The following is a 13380-nucleotide window of genomic DNA, read 5'->3' as shown; positions in this document are numbered from 1 at the left end:
ATATTTGGATCAAGACTTCAATTTCAATCCAATAAAGAGCAAATTATTCAATTACTGAAGTTTAACTTTGAAAAATATCTAATATTTAAAAGATACCCCTTTAACTAACAAATTTATAGCTATTACATAAAACATGAAGTGTTTTATCGAGTATTTTGAAAAAAAAAAGACTTGTGTCGGTTTTTTTTTTCTTTTGTATGAAAGTTACATAAAATCAAATTGAGGCAGAGCCCCCAAGATAACATGCAAAATCTATTTTTTTTAGCTATTTCGTAATCAATATTACGCAAGTTTTGGTGCCTATTGTGATACAGTAGCTAGAAAACGAAATTTTCCCATACTACGACGGGACATGCTGGTTTCGGCTTAGTATACCCTTTTTGCAACACCCTGTATAAGTATTCAAGTTGATACCTACTTGTTATAGTAGTAACAAAAGGTATGCGATAAAAAAAATTTATTGATAGGTAATCGTCTGATAATTCTTATGCTAACGCTACAAAAGGACGAGAGCGAGGCCTCGCGCGGGGAAAGGGGAGAGGGGTAGATTTTTGGGCCAGGTGTCTAGAAACTTTGCGCGGGTTGTAACTTGTTTGCTGATAGTGTTGGAACTGTTTGATATCACATACACACTCCTTTGTTTCTGGTTTAGTCCAGCATCGGACGTCAAAGTTATATTCGCATACTTAAATATATCATAAGTCGTATGACATTTGATTGACAAATGCTTATGCCTGGCGAACAGAGTTCATTTTCCCATGAAAACCAACAAATGACAGATAACATGTATGGATTTGACAGCTGTCGTAAGACTCGTGCTATATTTTACAAATAACAGTTTCATGTTCTCCTAGTAGGAATATTAAAAGTCAGCTCGTATTGCAGCGCATTTATTTTGAGAAATATATTTTATTAAAACAATGAATTCAGCAAGCTTTTGTCTGAATTTCCAAGTGGGATAAAATTCTAAATAACTTTTAACTGGAACACGGCTGCATGTTTAATGCGGATCTGAGTATAAAATGACTGAACCAGGTTTAATATTTATCTTTTAACGTGAAATTTGATTTATGATATGCTTTTACATATATATAAGAAAGAAAATATACTATCTAGACCTGCGTTGTAAATTTTAAAACATTCATTATCTTTTTGATTCAAGTTGATTATATAATTAAGTAACTAAGGGATATCATATTATTAAAACCCTTTTATCCTATATCTTTTCCTGCAGATTCTTGCCTCTTTTATCATCACCTTTAAAGACGCGATCGACTAATATCTCCCCATCCCTTTCTAGCCTTTCGACAAGTGCTACATCGGTGCTACGGCTGAGCTGGACGAAGAGAGGGTGTTCTGTGGCCAGATGGCTGCCATATATCTGTTCGGGGAGGCGCTAACCACACATCAAATCTGCGCAATGCACCGGCTAGGCCCCGGGTACAAGGTACGTGCAGCTTATGATTTCCTGGTACAAAATATTGCGGAGGTATTGGAAACTTGAGAAATTTTGGCCTTTAACCGTGAAACATTCATTCCTCAATGTTGGTTATAAAATTTATTACAGTTTGTTTGTTTGCAGTCTGGATTCGTAAGTGAAAATAGCACAAAATTTAATATTCCTCTTTGGTCGCTCGCGGCATTCCAAGTATTTTGTTCAGAGGAATCTGTATTGGAAATGCTACTTCAGCTATGAAACTTCACTGCAAAATATTATTAACGTCAACATGTTTCTTTACAGTGGGTAACTTTAATAATAATTTTGACTTAAAACCCTTACTATTTTTCCCGCTCACATTCGGATGACAGAGTCAATTCCGTTTCGACAACGAGGTCAACATCAGTTTGCCGGAAAATCACAAACGGGTGAGAGAGCCTGCGCCGTCGCTTGCCCCCGCTGAGATCCCCGACCCCCCCGATATCCCAGACCTCCCAGAAACCCCTGAAATCCCCGCTTCGGCAGAAGAAGATACCAGGGAACCAGAAGTGGACGCAGCTAGCGTGGTGGTCAAGGACGACGCCACGCCGCGAGGCCGCCGCACGGCCGACGAGGCGAAAGAAGTGGCTGCGGCGCATGCGTCAATGCTCGTAGATATTGAAGCATGCAAGCGTGTAAGCATGGCGCGCTGTTCGCTCCTTATTTAGGGTTTTATGTCTCGCTTTTTCGTGTTTTGTCCCCAATTCTTCCGTTGGCCACGTGTAAAATGCTCTGAAACTGTTTCCGTGTTCCGTAAATATTTAACGAAGACCCTCTCGTCCTGTCAATTTGGTCTTGAGTGTTTTCTTCAGTTTTCCGACAGGTTTTTCCCGTGGCCAGCGGTTTCCCACTGCCGTCACTGTTTAATAGATTGTCAGTACACGGCTCACATGACTGTGTTGTACTCGTAATGTGTGTTGCTACTCTGTGTGGTGTCAGGGCCAGTTCCGCTTCGACGGCGAAGTGTCGACGCCGCTGCCGAGGTCGGACATTCGAGTCGACACGTTCGGCGAGATCGAACACGACCCCACGCAGAACATCCACGACGTAAGACAGATGGCGCTAGTCGCCGTACATTTTGGGGTTATGCGGGATGGTCGGAGAAAGGAAACTGAATGCGGCGTTTCCCAAATCTTGTGACTAACTTCTTTAATCGAACTAATGTTGTTACTAATGCATGAACCTCACATCTACGTTACTAATGATATTGACTTACTGAAACTCTACTTACTTCCCAATTTTATGGACTGAAAATAGTACAACGCGAATAACTTGAATATTTCAGCAAATAATTTATATTAAGATAGCAAACTTGGCCGAAAAGAATTAGGTACACTACGAGCATAGGCAAAAGATCATAGTTCATACGGAGGCTTGAAATCAATAACACCTCCGAGTTAAAACTAACCCGAGTACACAGCAGGGTGTCACCATTGAACCCAGTTTTATTTACCCCAAGTTTGGACCCGGCGGCACCGCGACGCTCGCCCCAAACTTACACAGTCCTAAGTAAATACCAATCTACGCTAGGAGAGATCGAAGGAACTTGAGTTTGGGCGGCGCTAGAGTTTAAACTCGTGGTGAATCGTCGACAATATTAGGAGGTATTCACGTAGTTTTTTAAATGTGTGATCACCATTTTGTGATAATAGAGTCCCAATGCTTAGGTTCCCAAGAACGCTTCTCACAACATACCACAAAAATGCTCTTAGTTACGTGTGGTCGTTGAGTTTAATTAATCGTGTACCTACATAGGTACTTTACGTTTGCTGTAATATTTATTTTGAATGCTATAAAACATAAAATATCTAAGAAGGGCCAGCTGAAAACCAGCGCTGTGGCCTCACTGTCCACAGCATATGCTGAGCTGGTGCCGTTTTGACACTCTGGACAGCAACCTTTATTTGTTTTGTTTGTTCTGTATATGTATTAATTATTCTGTTTATTTTGTTGTTGCTTCTTTTTCTGTCTTATTATTCTGTCTCAGTGTGCCAAATAAATGTATCTTTCTTTCTTTCTTTCTAAGATATTCTTCTCAATTCTGTAGCTTTTCCCATCCCTAAGCCGCTGGATCGTCGCTAATTTCTAATTTAGTGAACGTTTTTGTGCCCCCAAATTGAAATGAGTTCTGCAATCTGGAATTTGTTTTCGCTCATAAATTATCGTATTGCTTTATTAATTCGAATTGGGTGTCTTGCCTCGAGGAAAGTTGTTTGTCCCTTCCGTAATTGTTTGGCTTCGGGAGGAATTTCTTGGAAATTAGGGCGATGACTGTTTTGGGGACCAATTTTGATGTCCTGTTAGAGTTGAGATAATTTGTTTGACTTGGCGGTCTGTTTGCACTAATGAAGGCGGTTTCCTTACGATGAATGCTTAGAAAGTAACGTTAGTTAGATAAAATTATTTATTTGTATATTTATACCTGGTAAATAATAGGTAATCCTGAGATAAAAAAGGAACTTATGATATTAAACTTGGTCATAATGTGACGATAAGCTACATAGCTACCAAAATGATAAAAAATCATTAACACTCCATAACGAATGATATGAGATGATTCGAAGCGCCTCCAGCGATAGACCAATAGCGACCCAGCTGCATAGCGCGAACCAACCAATGGCGTCGCGTCGCGCGTATGTGTCACATTTGTAACATTCCGCCCGCGCTTCAATCAAACCTCAAATCAAAAGTGCTTCTGGTTAACTTATTTGATTCCTAGTGCACCTAGTTATCGTTAACGGGATGATGATGATATAATAAATAAACAAACACACGAAAACTCAGTGTTCTATGACTTTTTTCAACATAGAACCTCTTCTAAATATCAACCCAAAGTAATTTGTCACATGTGACTGGGACGGGCCATCCATCTAACTTTGTCATTGAACGGGACTCAAACCCGGGTCCCTTGGGTCGCAATTATTTATCCCTTAGCCCTCAGTTGAAGGAACTAGAGAAAAGTTTTAGTTTTCAGTTGTGCCAAACAAGATGATACTGAAAAAACTTTATCGGTTAGATGGTACTTAAATTGTACCTACATACATGTGGGACCAGGCGGTGGAAATGAGAACCAAACTGATTAAAGCACTGAATTTATATCAATTTATGTTTGAGCACAACTAAATTTTTTGCTAATCCTCCATTCATAGAGTAAAACTTCCTTTCATAGACAATAGATGCTTTCTTTCTTTCTTCACATACTCTGTTCAGCCAAATAATATTAAATGATAATGTTCCATTCCTACATACATTTATATTTTTTATATACAATTTATTATTTAGACAAAATGTATGTACCTACCTATATGTTTACATTCTTCAACATACAATAATAAATACACATTAAGTAATTTTAACTCATGATTCATTTTAATTTAATTATTAACTTTGTCTCTGACCCAATTCATTCAGTGAACGTAATTTAGAAAACAGTTCAGGGCGCCTCCTACTAGGAACCCAGGAGAGTTGAAGGGTCACCCGAATTCGGAGAGTAAACAAACTAAAAGTCGCTTAGTACATTTCGGAGTTATCCTTCATTAGGCGGTTTCCTGTTTGTGGCGAGTTCGCTTGCTGAAAACAGCATTAAAAGTTGTTAAGTAACGAACTTTTAAATATTTTAATGAAGGTGAAATGTTTTTGTGTCTCAACAAAACAGGACTTTTGTATGTTTCAGTATTTTTGTTGTTTTTCGTATAACAAGTCTTCAGGGGCGCTAATGTCTTGTTGGAACTTTATAAGTAAGCATTTTCAATTCACCACCGGCGCGGCGGCGGCGGTATTCTCTTAGATTTTGTAATAAGTATTAGTTTCTCTTAAATAAGTCTTGTTGTCAATGATCTGTTCCTGTGGCTAGTTGAAAGCCTCATGATGATGATTACAATAGAAGAAAATATGCGTTCAATTTCCTCAAGAAAATTCCAATTATGAATAAATCGCATGTAAAACAAGGGCTGGGTAATGAAAACATGTTAGATATTATAAATGTACGATGATTATGATGAAGTATCATAGACTGCTCACATTATCGTTGTTAAAACAATTCTTAACCTCTTATGCTCCTGGTGTTTTCGTTACGACCTCATGAATATTCGGAAGTTTATTATAAATTTTCCACGCAAAATGAATTTTCGCGCCCAGATTGAAAATTACTTTTTAATTTTATGTAAATTTAATACGTTAATTCGATTGAGAATATTTTCTCTCCTCGTTCCGGCTGCAGGCCTGGTCCGAAGTTTTGGGAGAGATTATTTTATTTGAAGGGATTTCATATTTTTCATTATAGATGTGGCGTTTACTGAAATATATTCGTCATCAACATCATAGGCGTATTTCTGCCTGTGACAGACGATTAAATCAGGGTCTGATGTAAGATTTTTCATGGCTATACAAACCTATTTGCCATTACATCTATCACAAGACTTCTAAATTCCAATAGATTCTAAAGAGTACTTTAAAATCAGTTAATAATTAGTTTATTTAATATTATTATGTATCCACTTAAATAAATTTGTTAATAATTTAAAACGGTAGATATAATTTCCATGCTCCTAAAAGATAAAGTATAAACCTGGCACCGCGGAAGTCGGCCAAGTGTTGGTGCCCAGCGGGCGCGCGCCGGAAGACGGCGACCCATGAAAGTTTCATTTGAGGAAGCGCCCCGCAACTTCTGCCGCCCTGGTATCATGCTATTGTTCCGGTTTTACTGAAAATACTTATTTCATTTTCTTACATAAACTGGTAGTTGGTAAATTTATAATACATAACCTAAACCAAGTAGTACAAGTACTTACATTGGTACCTATATTCAATTCTAGCCTTCCATTGTCTTGTATTGGGTTCGAACATTAGAGTTAAAGAGGTTACATAAATAATAGCAGCCCTTTTGATTTGCTGAGTTACGAGTACATTAGAAATCATTCTCTATCTAGAAAAAAATACGGCTTTCTGCCATCTTCCATTTTTTTATTAGCATGGTAAAGATATATTTTGCAACTCGTCCTTGCGCTAAGCTGAAATAGAAGTAACGCTTACCATCTTGAAAGATTGGAAAAAAACTAACAGGTCTATCTTAAAATTCTTAAATCGACGCATAAAATTCAACCCACCCCGAGACATTGAGGAAGAAAAACGTCTCAAGGGTCCCCGCCCTCTTAATTCTGTCTTCCTAAAGTGCATTACCAGGAGCTAAGCCGCGGCAGCCGGAGTGCACGTAACCTGCCACCAGCTTCACTCTATGCTCTCCTGGTTGCCTAACCTTTACGTGCGCGAATTTTTATCCGAATTTTTTTACTTCTTTTTTGGACATACAGTACAGCAGCAGCAAAATCATCTCATAACAATCAAAATGGCTACTTACCTTAGATTGTACGTATTAAAATTTCTAATGAACTTTTTTATTACCGAGTAAAATCTATTTACTACAAAGTAAATTTTCTAATGGCAACTCATAAACCAACCCTCCAAGAAACTTCTAAACTGCAACTCAATCTTCTTAAATATCAAATCTTAGAGGATTGTAGCTGTAAGGAGATTACGTCTTCCCGACGAGTTTAAAGCCTGATGTCTAGTTTAGTCTTAGTCTAGTGTTTAGTCTGACTTACCGGGATACACGATGTTCGTTCGCTAGGGATTATTATTGTAAACATTTGATGTTTTCTTTTTTATTTGAATCTACAATGTTTTGATAGCAAGAGTTATTGTTGTTTCTTCTAGATTATGATCCTAACGAACAAATTGAATCTTCTTTAGTATTTTGTGTTAAATTCAACCTATACTATCAACCTCGTTTTCTGTGTATGCAATAGTACCTACAAAGTTTGATTCATTATAAACTTTTCAAGTTTCGGTCATGCGCTTACACAAACTTCAGAATCCCACTCACAAAATATTCTAAAACTCTGGTTTTCTAGAAGGAAATTCAGCCAGCCAGTATGTTTGATACTTGAGACATCTCCCTTGCAAGGAGTTGCCTAAAGCATAAGTGCATACATTGTCGTCACGCCCCGGCAGCCGCGCTCGCGAGCTAACTGGCCGTGTCGTATGCACTCCTGGTAGCATTAGGTTGAGTGAGACGCAACAAAACTTGAGTTTCGGGGTAATTTAGTTTTCGGGTAATTTCGTTTACATAAATTTTGGTCGTTGTGTCATTTTATGAGTTACTTGGTCCTAACTGGATCCTACTCGTCAACTAAAATGGTCTGGATTTGGACCTTAGTAAAATTTTGATGAACGAAATTTGTGAGTTTATTTAGTATGTTCTTGTTAGTAGAAAAATTTACTGTAAAGTTTTTCAAATACCCCAAGTTATGTCTAAAAGAAGCAACCTATCACCACGGTACCTCTATAATACGTAGGTACAGACATTTTCCTCTTCCTGAAAAGTATATCCCGACACCGAGGCACATCCGGGAAGGTAACCTGAGACTTCGGCCGGCAGCTTTTAGCCACCGGGCGCCAGATAAAAGGTTAGCCTGATGCTAGGGCTGCCAATAATATCTTTCGATTTGGAAATTTTAAAAAGTATTATTATCTTGCCTTTATTATGGGCGGTAGAAAGATTCTAAGGTGATTTGGTCTGGTCAGTTATAAGTAGCCTTTACGTTGTTTTATTAAATACTTCATATGGGCTTCCAACAACACCTCGCTGAATTTTGTCATCGACCTTCCTCATCGACTAACGGCTACCTCTAGAAATGTACTTCTAAAGCTACCGGCTCTGTTGGCTCGACCGTAAGAAACTTTTGTGGCCCTGTTGGCTGGTGTGGGACCATTTTGTATATTATGCGATATTATAAAAGGAAATATAATTATATACGAAATAAAAAATTGATGATCGCAAATCCGATGTGTTCACATTCAATCCTATAATATATAAAGTTTAAATTTGCAAATTCTGGCTTGCTGTGGCAGCCCTAGCACGGTAGGTACAACCTAACTAATTGTTGGCTCAACAAAACAAATGCTAAGCCGTTGGATAAATGGTTCTCTTCTGGCAACACTGGTAGTGTATAGTTGAGAAAGAGACGCAGATGTATTGCCCGCTTGCTTGCACCCGTATTGAACTGAGTTCGGTTGTTACATTGGCTAATAGCCTTTTTGTAGGTGTTAGCTTGTGGCGCTAATGAACAATAGATATCTGGTATTGTATCTATTTAATATAATGTGGATTAAATTGAGACAAAATGTTTTATTAAGACCATGTTTCACGATGTCTGTTATCAGTGTGATAATAATTAATTAATTATACTGTTACTTTGTAAAACATAATTTTGGAGAGTTGGTATGGCATTTATCCCACTGATAAACCATATTTGAGAGTTGTGAAACAGAGGGTATATAAGAGACTTTTTGAAATGGATGAGATAACTCCAAGACAAATTGTTTGTATTTGCATGCTTTTTGCGCATGATGTTAACTTATCTTGTTCTTAGGGTAAGTTAAGTATTGCTTAAATTCAATTAGGTAAGTACCTATATTTTTTACTGTGGTAAGTGTTCTGGTGTTTCTTTAATGCATGTCTGTGTGTTTGTTTTTGCTAATAAATTATGTTTTGGGTTTTATTCAGTTAAAGAAGTTGAATTGTGCATGTGAAAAGTGTTTGTACAAAATTACTTTTTATTAAAAATAAGCAATTAATGTATACTGCATACGTATTAGGTTTAACTAGTCACCTATAGGGTAGGATATGATCATATAACTTGATTTTTTTTTTAATCATAATCAAATAACATTTCACTAACGAACTTTAACATTTTGTCCATAGAAAAACATTCACCAACTAATGTCCATATTCAGTAAAAGTCTCATTAATATTATTTAATTACTCCCTTAGAGTTCTATGATACCTACCTAACTAAAATTCAACAAGCCAATCACAGTGCCCCTTCCCTGCAACCTCTTACCCTGTGATACAATGTGCTAAACCATAGCAAACTCTCATCAGAGATGGTCTTCTTATTGCCAGGGACGGGCAGCTTTGTCTGCAGTCCTATTACTCTATTAGGTTACTAAACCTCAACAAGCCAACATCAGTCTTCCTACAAACTCCTATCTAACCCTGCTGTCCTGGTACCAGGTGCTGTACGACGGCAAGCTCTCATCAGCCATCGTGTTCATGTACAACCCCGTCGCCACTGACGGACAGCTCTGTCTTCAGTCGGCGCCCAAAGGAAACGTGTCGTACTTTGTACACACGCCTCACGCTCTGATGCTGCAGGTTAGTAAATAGACTATAGGATAAATAGGTTATAAGTTGTCAGCTACCACCGTACATCTAAAATACACAGGCGATCAACAATCTTGAGCCAGTACACGGCGTATTTTAAACGCGCAGAGGACAAGTTTAGTTATATGCAATTACGCACCTCCAAGGATATTCAACGTAGTAGTAAGTCTAGCCTGAAAATATAAATTGACTGCTAAGTAATTAGACCTATGCAGAATATACGCTCAAACGACTGCCAGGGAAGTGGTTGATAATCAATGAGTCTTCTAACGTCCACGACATAGACACAAAATTTCAACTTAGTGCATATTTAAGATTATAATGTATAGGTGTAGGTATCTATACATTATAATCTCTATCTAGTACATAGTTTCATTTTCTTATAAGAAACTTATTCACGAGAAACCAGCAGCGGCTAGCTAGCGGTAGGATAAGAATATTAATTAATATTAGGTACTTATAGTTTGTGTTGGGTTTATAACAAAATTTATATTAACCCTTCTACGGTATGCTTTATTTTAGGTCAAAATAATGGCTTCATCCAATATCCGCTCATAGAGTTGATGTGTTGGTACAAAATCAGTTTACTTATATAAAAAAACAGCTTAAAAATCCTTGATCGTGAATAATAAAGTACCAAGGTAGTTCCTTAATTTAAAATCTTCTTAATCGATTCGTTTTGAATAATTTGAATTTGTTTTCAGGAAGTAAAAGCAGTAGTGACACATTCCATACACAGCGCCCTGAACTCAATAGGAGGTGTGCAAGTGTTGTTCCCCTTGTTTGCCCAACTGGATCTACCCCACGACGCGCCTGCCGGAGATTTGAAAAGAGACCCCTTACTCTGGTATGTTATCCTAGTACTTTTATAATTTAAATTAGTTTGTTGCTATGCCAGAGGTGGCCGTAAATCAAAATTTTTGACAGCGTAAATTGATTTTGCTTCCGAGAAAGTTTGGATTTTAAAGTCTTTGAAGTGTTCTTCCTCTAATACTTTGAACCCCTGGTACATTTCAGCGAAATGATAGGGGTTGTTGCTATGCAAAGGGCTGGACAAAAAGTTTAGCCCCGGATAAAGTGTCCTACCGCGCCCCTTTGCGTTTTTTGTATACAGGCTTAGGATTTTTTTGTGTAAGCGTTAAATGGGATGGGTAGTAACTAGGCAGCCATATTTGATTTTATTATCTCATATCTAGGTACCTACAGTGTATATGAGATAATATACTGCTCTTACCAAGATAAACTTCATAATAATTATTTAATTCGAGTACCATCCATACAAGAAGTCAATCTTTGGAAGGAAACAAATGAACGTATGTAGATTTTCTTATTTTGACAATTCCTTTGTTGAATAACAAGTTCAAGTAGGTATAACATAATTAGTTATAATTAGATAGTTATCGTAAATAATGTGTCTGTGTGACATTAATTAAAGCAAAACACGCCCACAGAACTTCCTATCAACTTCGAGAAGTCTATTATCGTCTGTTTGCATACACCTAGGTAATTCCCAACTAAGTTGAGAATTTCACAACTTAATCATCTACTAGGATAGCAGACTAAGGGGAGGACTCCGCTAGTCCGATTGCCTCAAACGCGTTCATTAATATTCCGAGTAGCTCCAGAATTACCCGCCTAAATGCACTTTCCCTGTCGGTTCATCGTAGCCCCTCGAAATACGGGTGATTTTGAAGCTGGCTGCCTAATAAGAGCTATAAACTAACTCCTGCTAACTCCTAATTGCCTTGTGTCGGCTGGGTTCAGCCTGCTAGATTTATGGTGAAAGAGACGGTTCTGGTTATGTCAGCTATTATTATTAAATTGTTCATTAATTTTACGCGACAAGGGTGTCGGTGGATTTATGTCAGTGGCTTTGTTTAAAGCACTTTTTGTGTGCCAGAATAAAGTCTATCTGTATTACAAATCTCTGAAAAGAGTAAATTCTACATTTGTTGTGATTGGTGACCTCAATGATACCTACAATATACATATCAAACATTTTGTAACATCACAGAAACGTACAACCAGTATTTCCTACTCTTTTAATTTTATGGAAAAGTTATGAGAAATGTGAGATATTTGCTAGATAAGTCCAATTTCAAAATCTGTGCGATTTGTTCGGATCAAGGAGATTCCCGGTTCCGCCCCGATAGGTCGCATATCAGCGAAAACGTAACATCAAAGAAACTGATTCCACATACATCCATGTTTTAGTGCTGCAAATATATTCGTGTAATCTTTATGGAAAAGGCTGGCTACCTTTTTCGCTACACACTATTTTGGTTTACATATTGCCTATATTTTAGCTACAACTGGGGTAACATAAATATGTATAGCTACTTTCTTTTTACTGTGTTTTCCAGCTCGAAACTCCTTGGCTTCGTGTGCTCCCTGGTAGAGTCGTGCAGTACGGTGCAACAGCACATGCTGCAGTGTCGTGGGTTCCTGGTAATATCGCACATGTTGCAGCGATGCAACAGGGACCATCTGACCCCGGATACTCTGGCTTCGTTCCTACATCTGACGAAGCATCTCGTGACGTCATGCTCCCCCAACTCGGATCTGCTACTGAAACAGGTATTCTATGTGTTCCTGGTAGATTGTGGGGATGTTGATTTTTCTACTGATCTGGACCTGTGTTATCCATATTTTTACTCTCTTATTATTATTGATGACTCATCGGACGTAAAAGTGAGCTAACTGGTCTGATTCCTATGTAAAACCATGAATTTGAAATATATATATATTTTTTTTCCTAATTTAAGTAATGTCTGAATAGCTTTTTTATACTAATCGTCGTAAATAATATGAATCTGAACAAGGAAATAAAGTCTCAAGATTTTCTTTGTTATGAATAAGGTTTGTATTTGTGTGTATAATGTTTATATATTATAAGAGTCGTTTTTCGTTTCACGTTTGAGCTGTGGTAATGGGCCATTCACTTTCCATTTGCACTCATGAATTTATAATACTTATGGGCTATTCAAAATAAAAATATAAAATGGAGCTGCCTACTATCATGTACGGAACACGAAAAAGTAATGTGCAGAAAATAGCATGAAATGAAATTGTGCTTTTACTAAAAGGATTATTTACCCTTTGTGATTTTAATTAATTTGATAGCCCATTGTCCATTCGTTATTATCTTATTAAGATAATTTAAGCCGAGGGACACTCGATTCAAAACTATTATGCAGAAACATTTTGGGCTTAATTATATTATTTTATTATTAAAGTTTCCGTCATCATTTCATGCATAATAATTGCGTATAACAACACAGAATATCCAATTATAAATTTGATATTTTGATTTTAGTCAAATCAGATTGATAACTTTTGATTTTTTAAACTCTGACGTAAAAAAGGGGTGATATTTAAAATAATTGAATTTGTATGTACTTAAGTAATTAACATTTTGTACCCAAGCTTTATTACTCGTAACCAATGGGAACTTTTGTTCTGAATTTTACTTAATAATAAACTTATCCTTTAAAATAAACCTTGGGTGCCTTTATTTTTGTATATCTGTGTATAGTATAGGTGTGTGTATGACAAATAAAAACGATTAACGGTATAAGTTTACGTGAAAATTAGTGTACCCTTAAAAAGAACAAAGAAAGTTGAAGCGTCTTTTTGAGCAGTAAGCCCTTCGTTCCCTTGAATTAATAAAAACATATAT

At 37.1% G+C, this 13380-nt stretch overlaps 1 protein-coding gene across 15 annotated transcripts in view; it reads left to right on the top strand.

Moving 5' to 3' along the window:
* LOC105381404 (neurobeachin) overlaps nucleotides 1-13380 on the top strand; it is a 462556-nt gene that overhangs the window by 280865 nt on the left and 168311 nt on the right. For 12 of the 15 annotated variants that reach the window (XM_048625253.1, XM_048625247.1, XM_048625249.1 and 9 more), the window contains 5 exons: nucleotides 1301-1447; nucleotides 1810-2112; nucleotides 9552-9692; nucleotides 10406-10548; nucleotides 12065-12278. In XM_048625253.1, the coding sequence (XP_048481210.1) occupies nucleotides 1301-1447; nucleotides 1810-2112; nucleotides 9552-9692; nucleotides 10406-10548; nucleotides 12065-12278 (948 nt within the window). Of the gene's footprint in view, nucleotides 1-1300; nucleotides 1448-1809; nucleotides 2113-2416; nucleotides 2525-9551; nucleotides 9693-10405; nucleotides 10549-12064; nucleotides 12279-13380 lie in introns of all 15 variants that reach the window. The other 3 variants (XM_048625257.1, XM_048625259.1, XM_048625256.1) reach the window with 2 other exon arrangements.

This window comes from Plutella xylostella, chromosome 14, assembly GCF_932276165.1.
Source record: "Plutella xylostella chromosome 14, ilPluXylo3.1, whole genome shotgun sequence".
NCBI lineage: Eukaryota > Metazoa > Arthropoda > Insecta > Lepidoptera > Plutellidae > Plutella > Plutella xylostella.
Note: the sequence above shows the minus strand (reverse complement) of the source record. Positions and strands in the feature narration are given on the sequence as shown.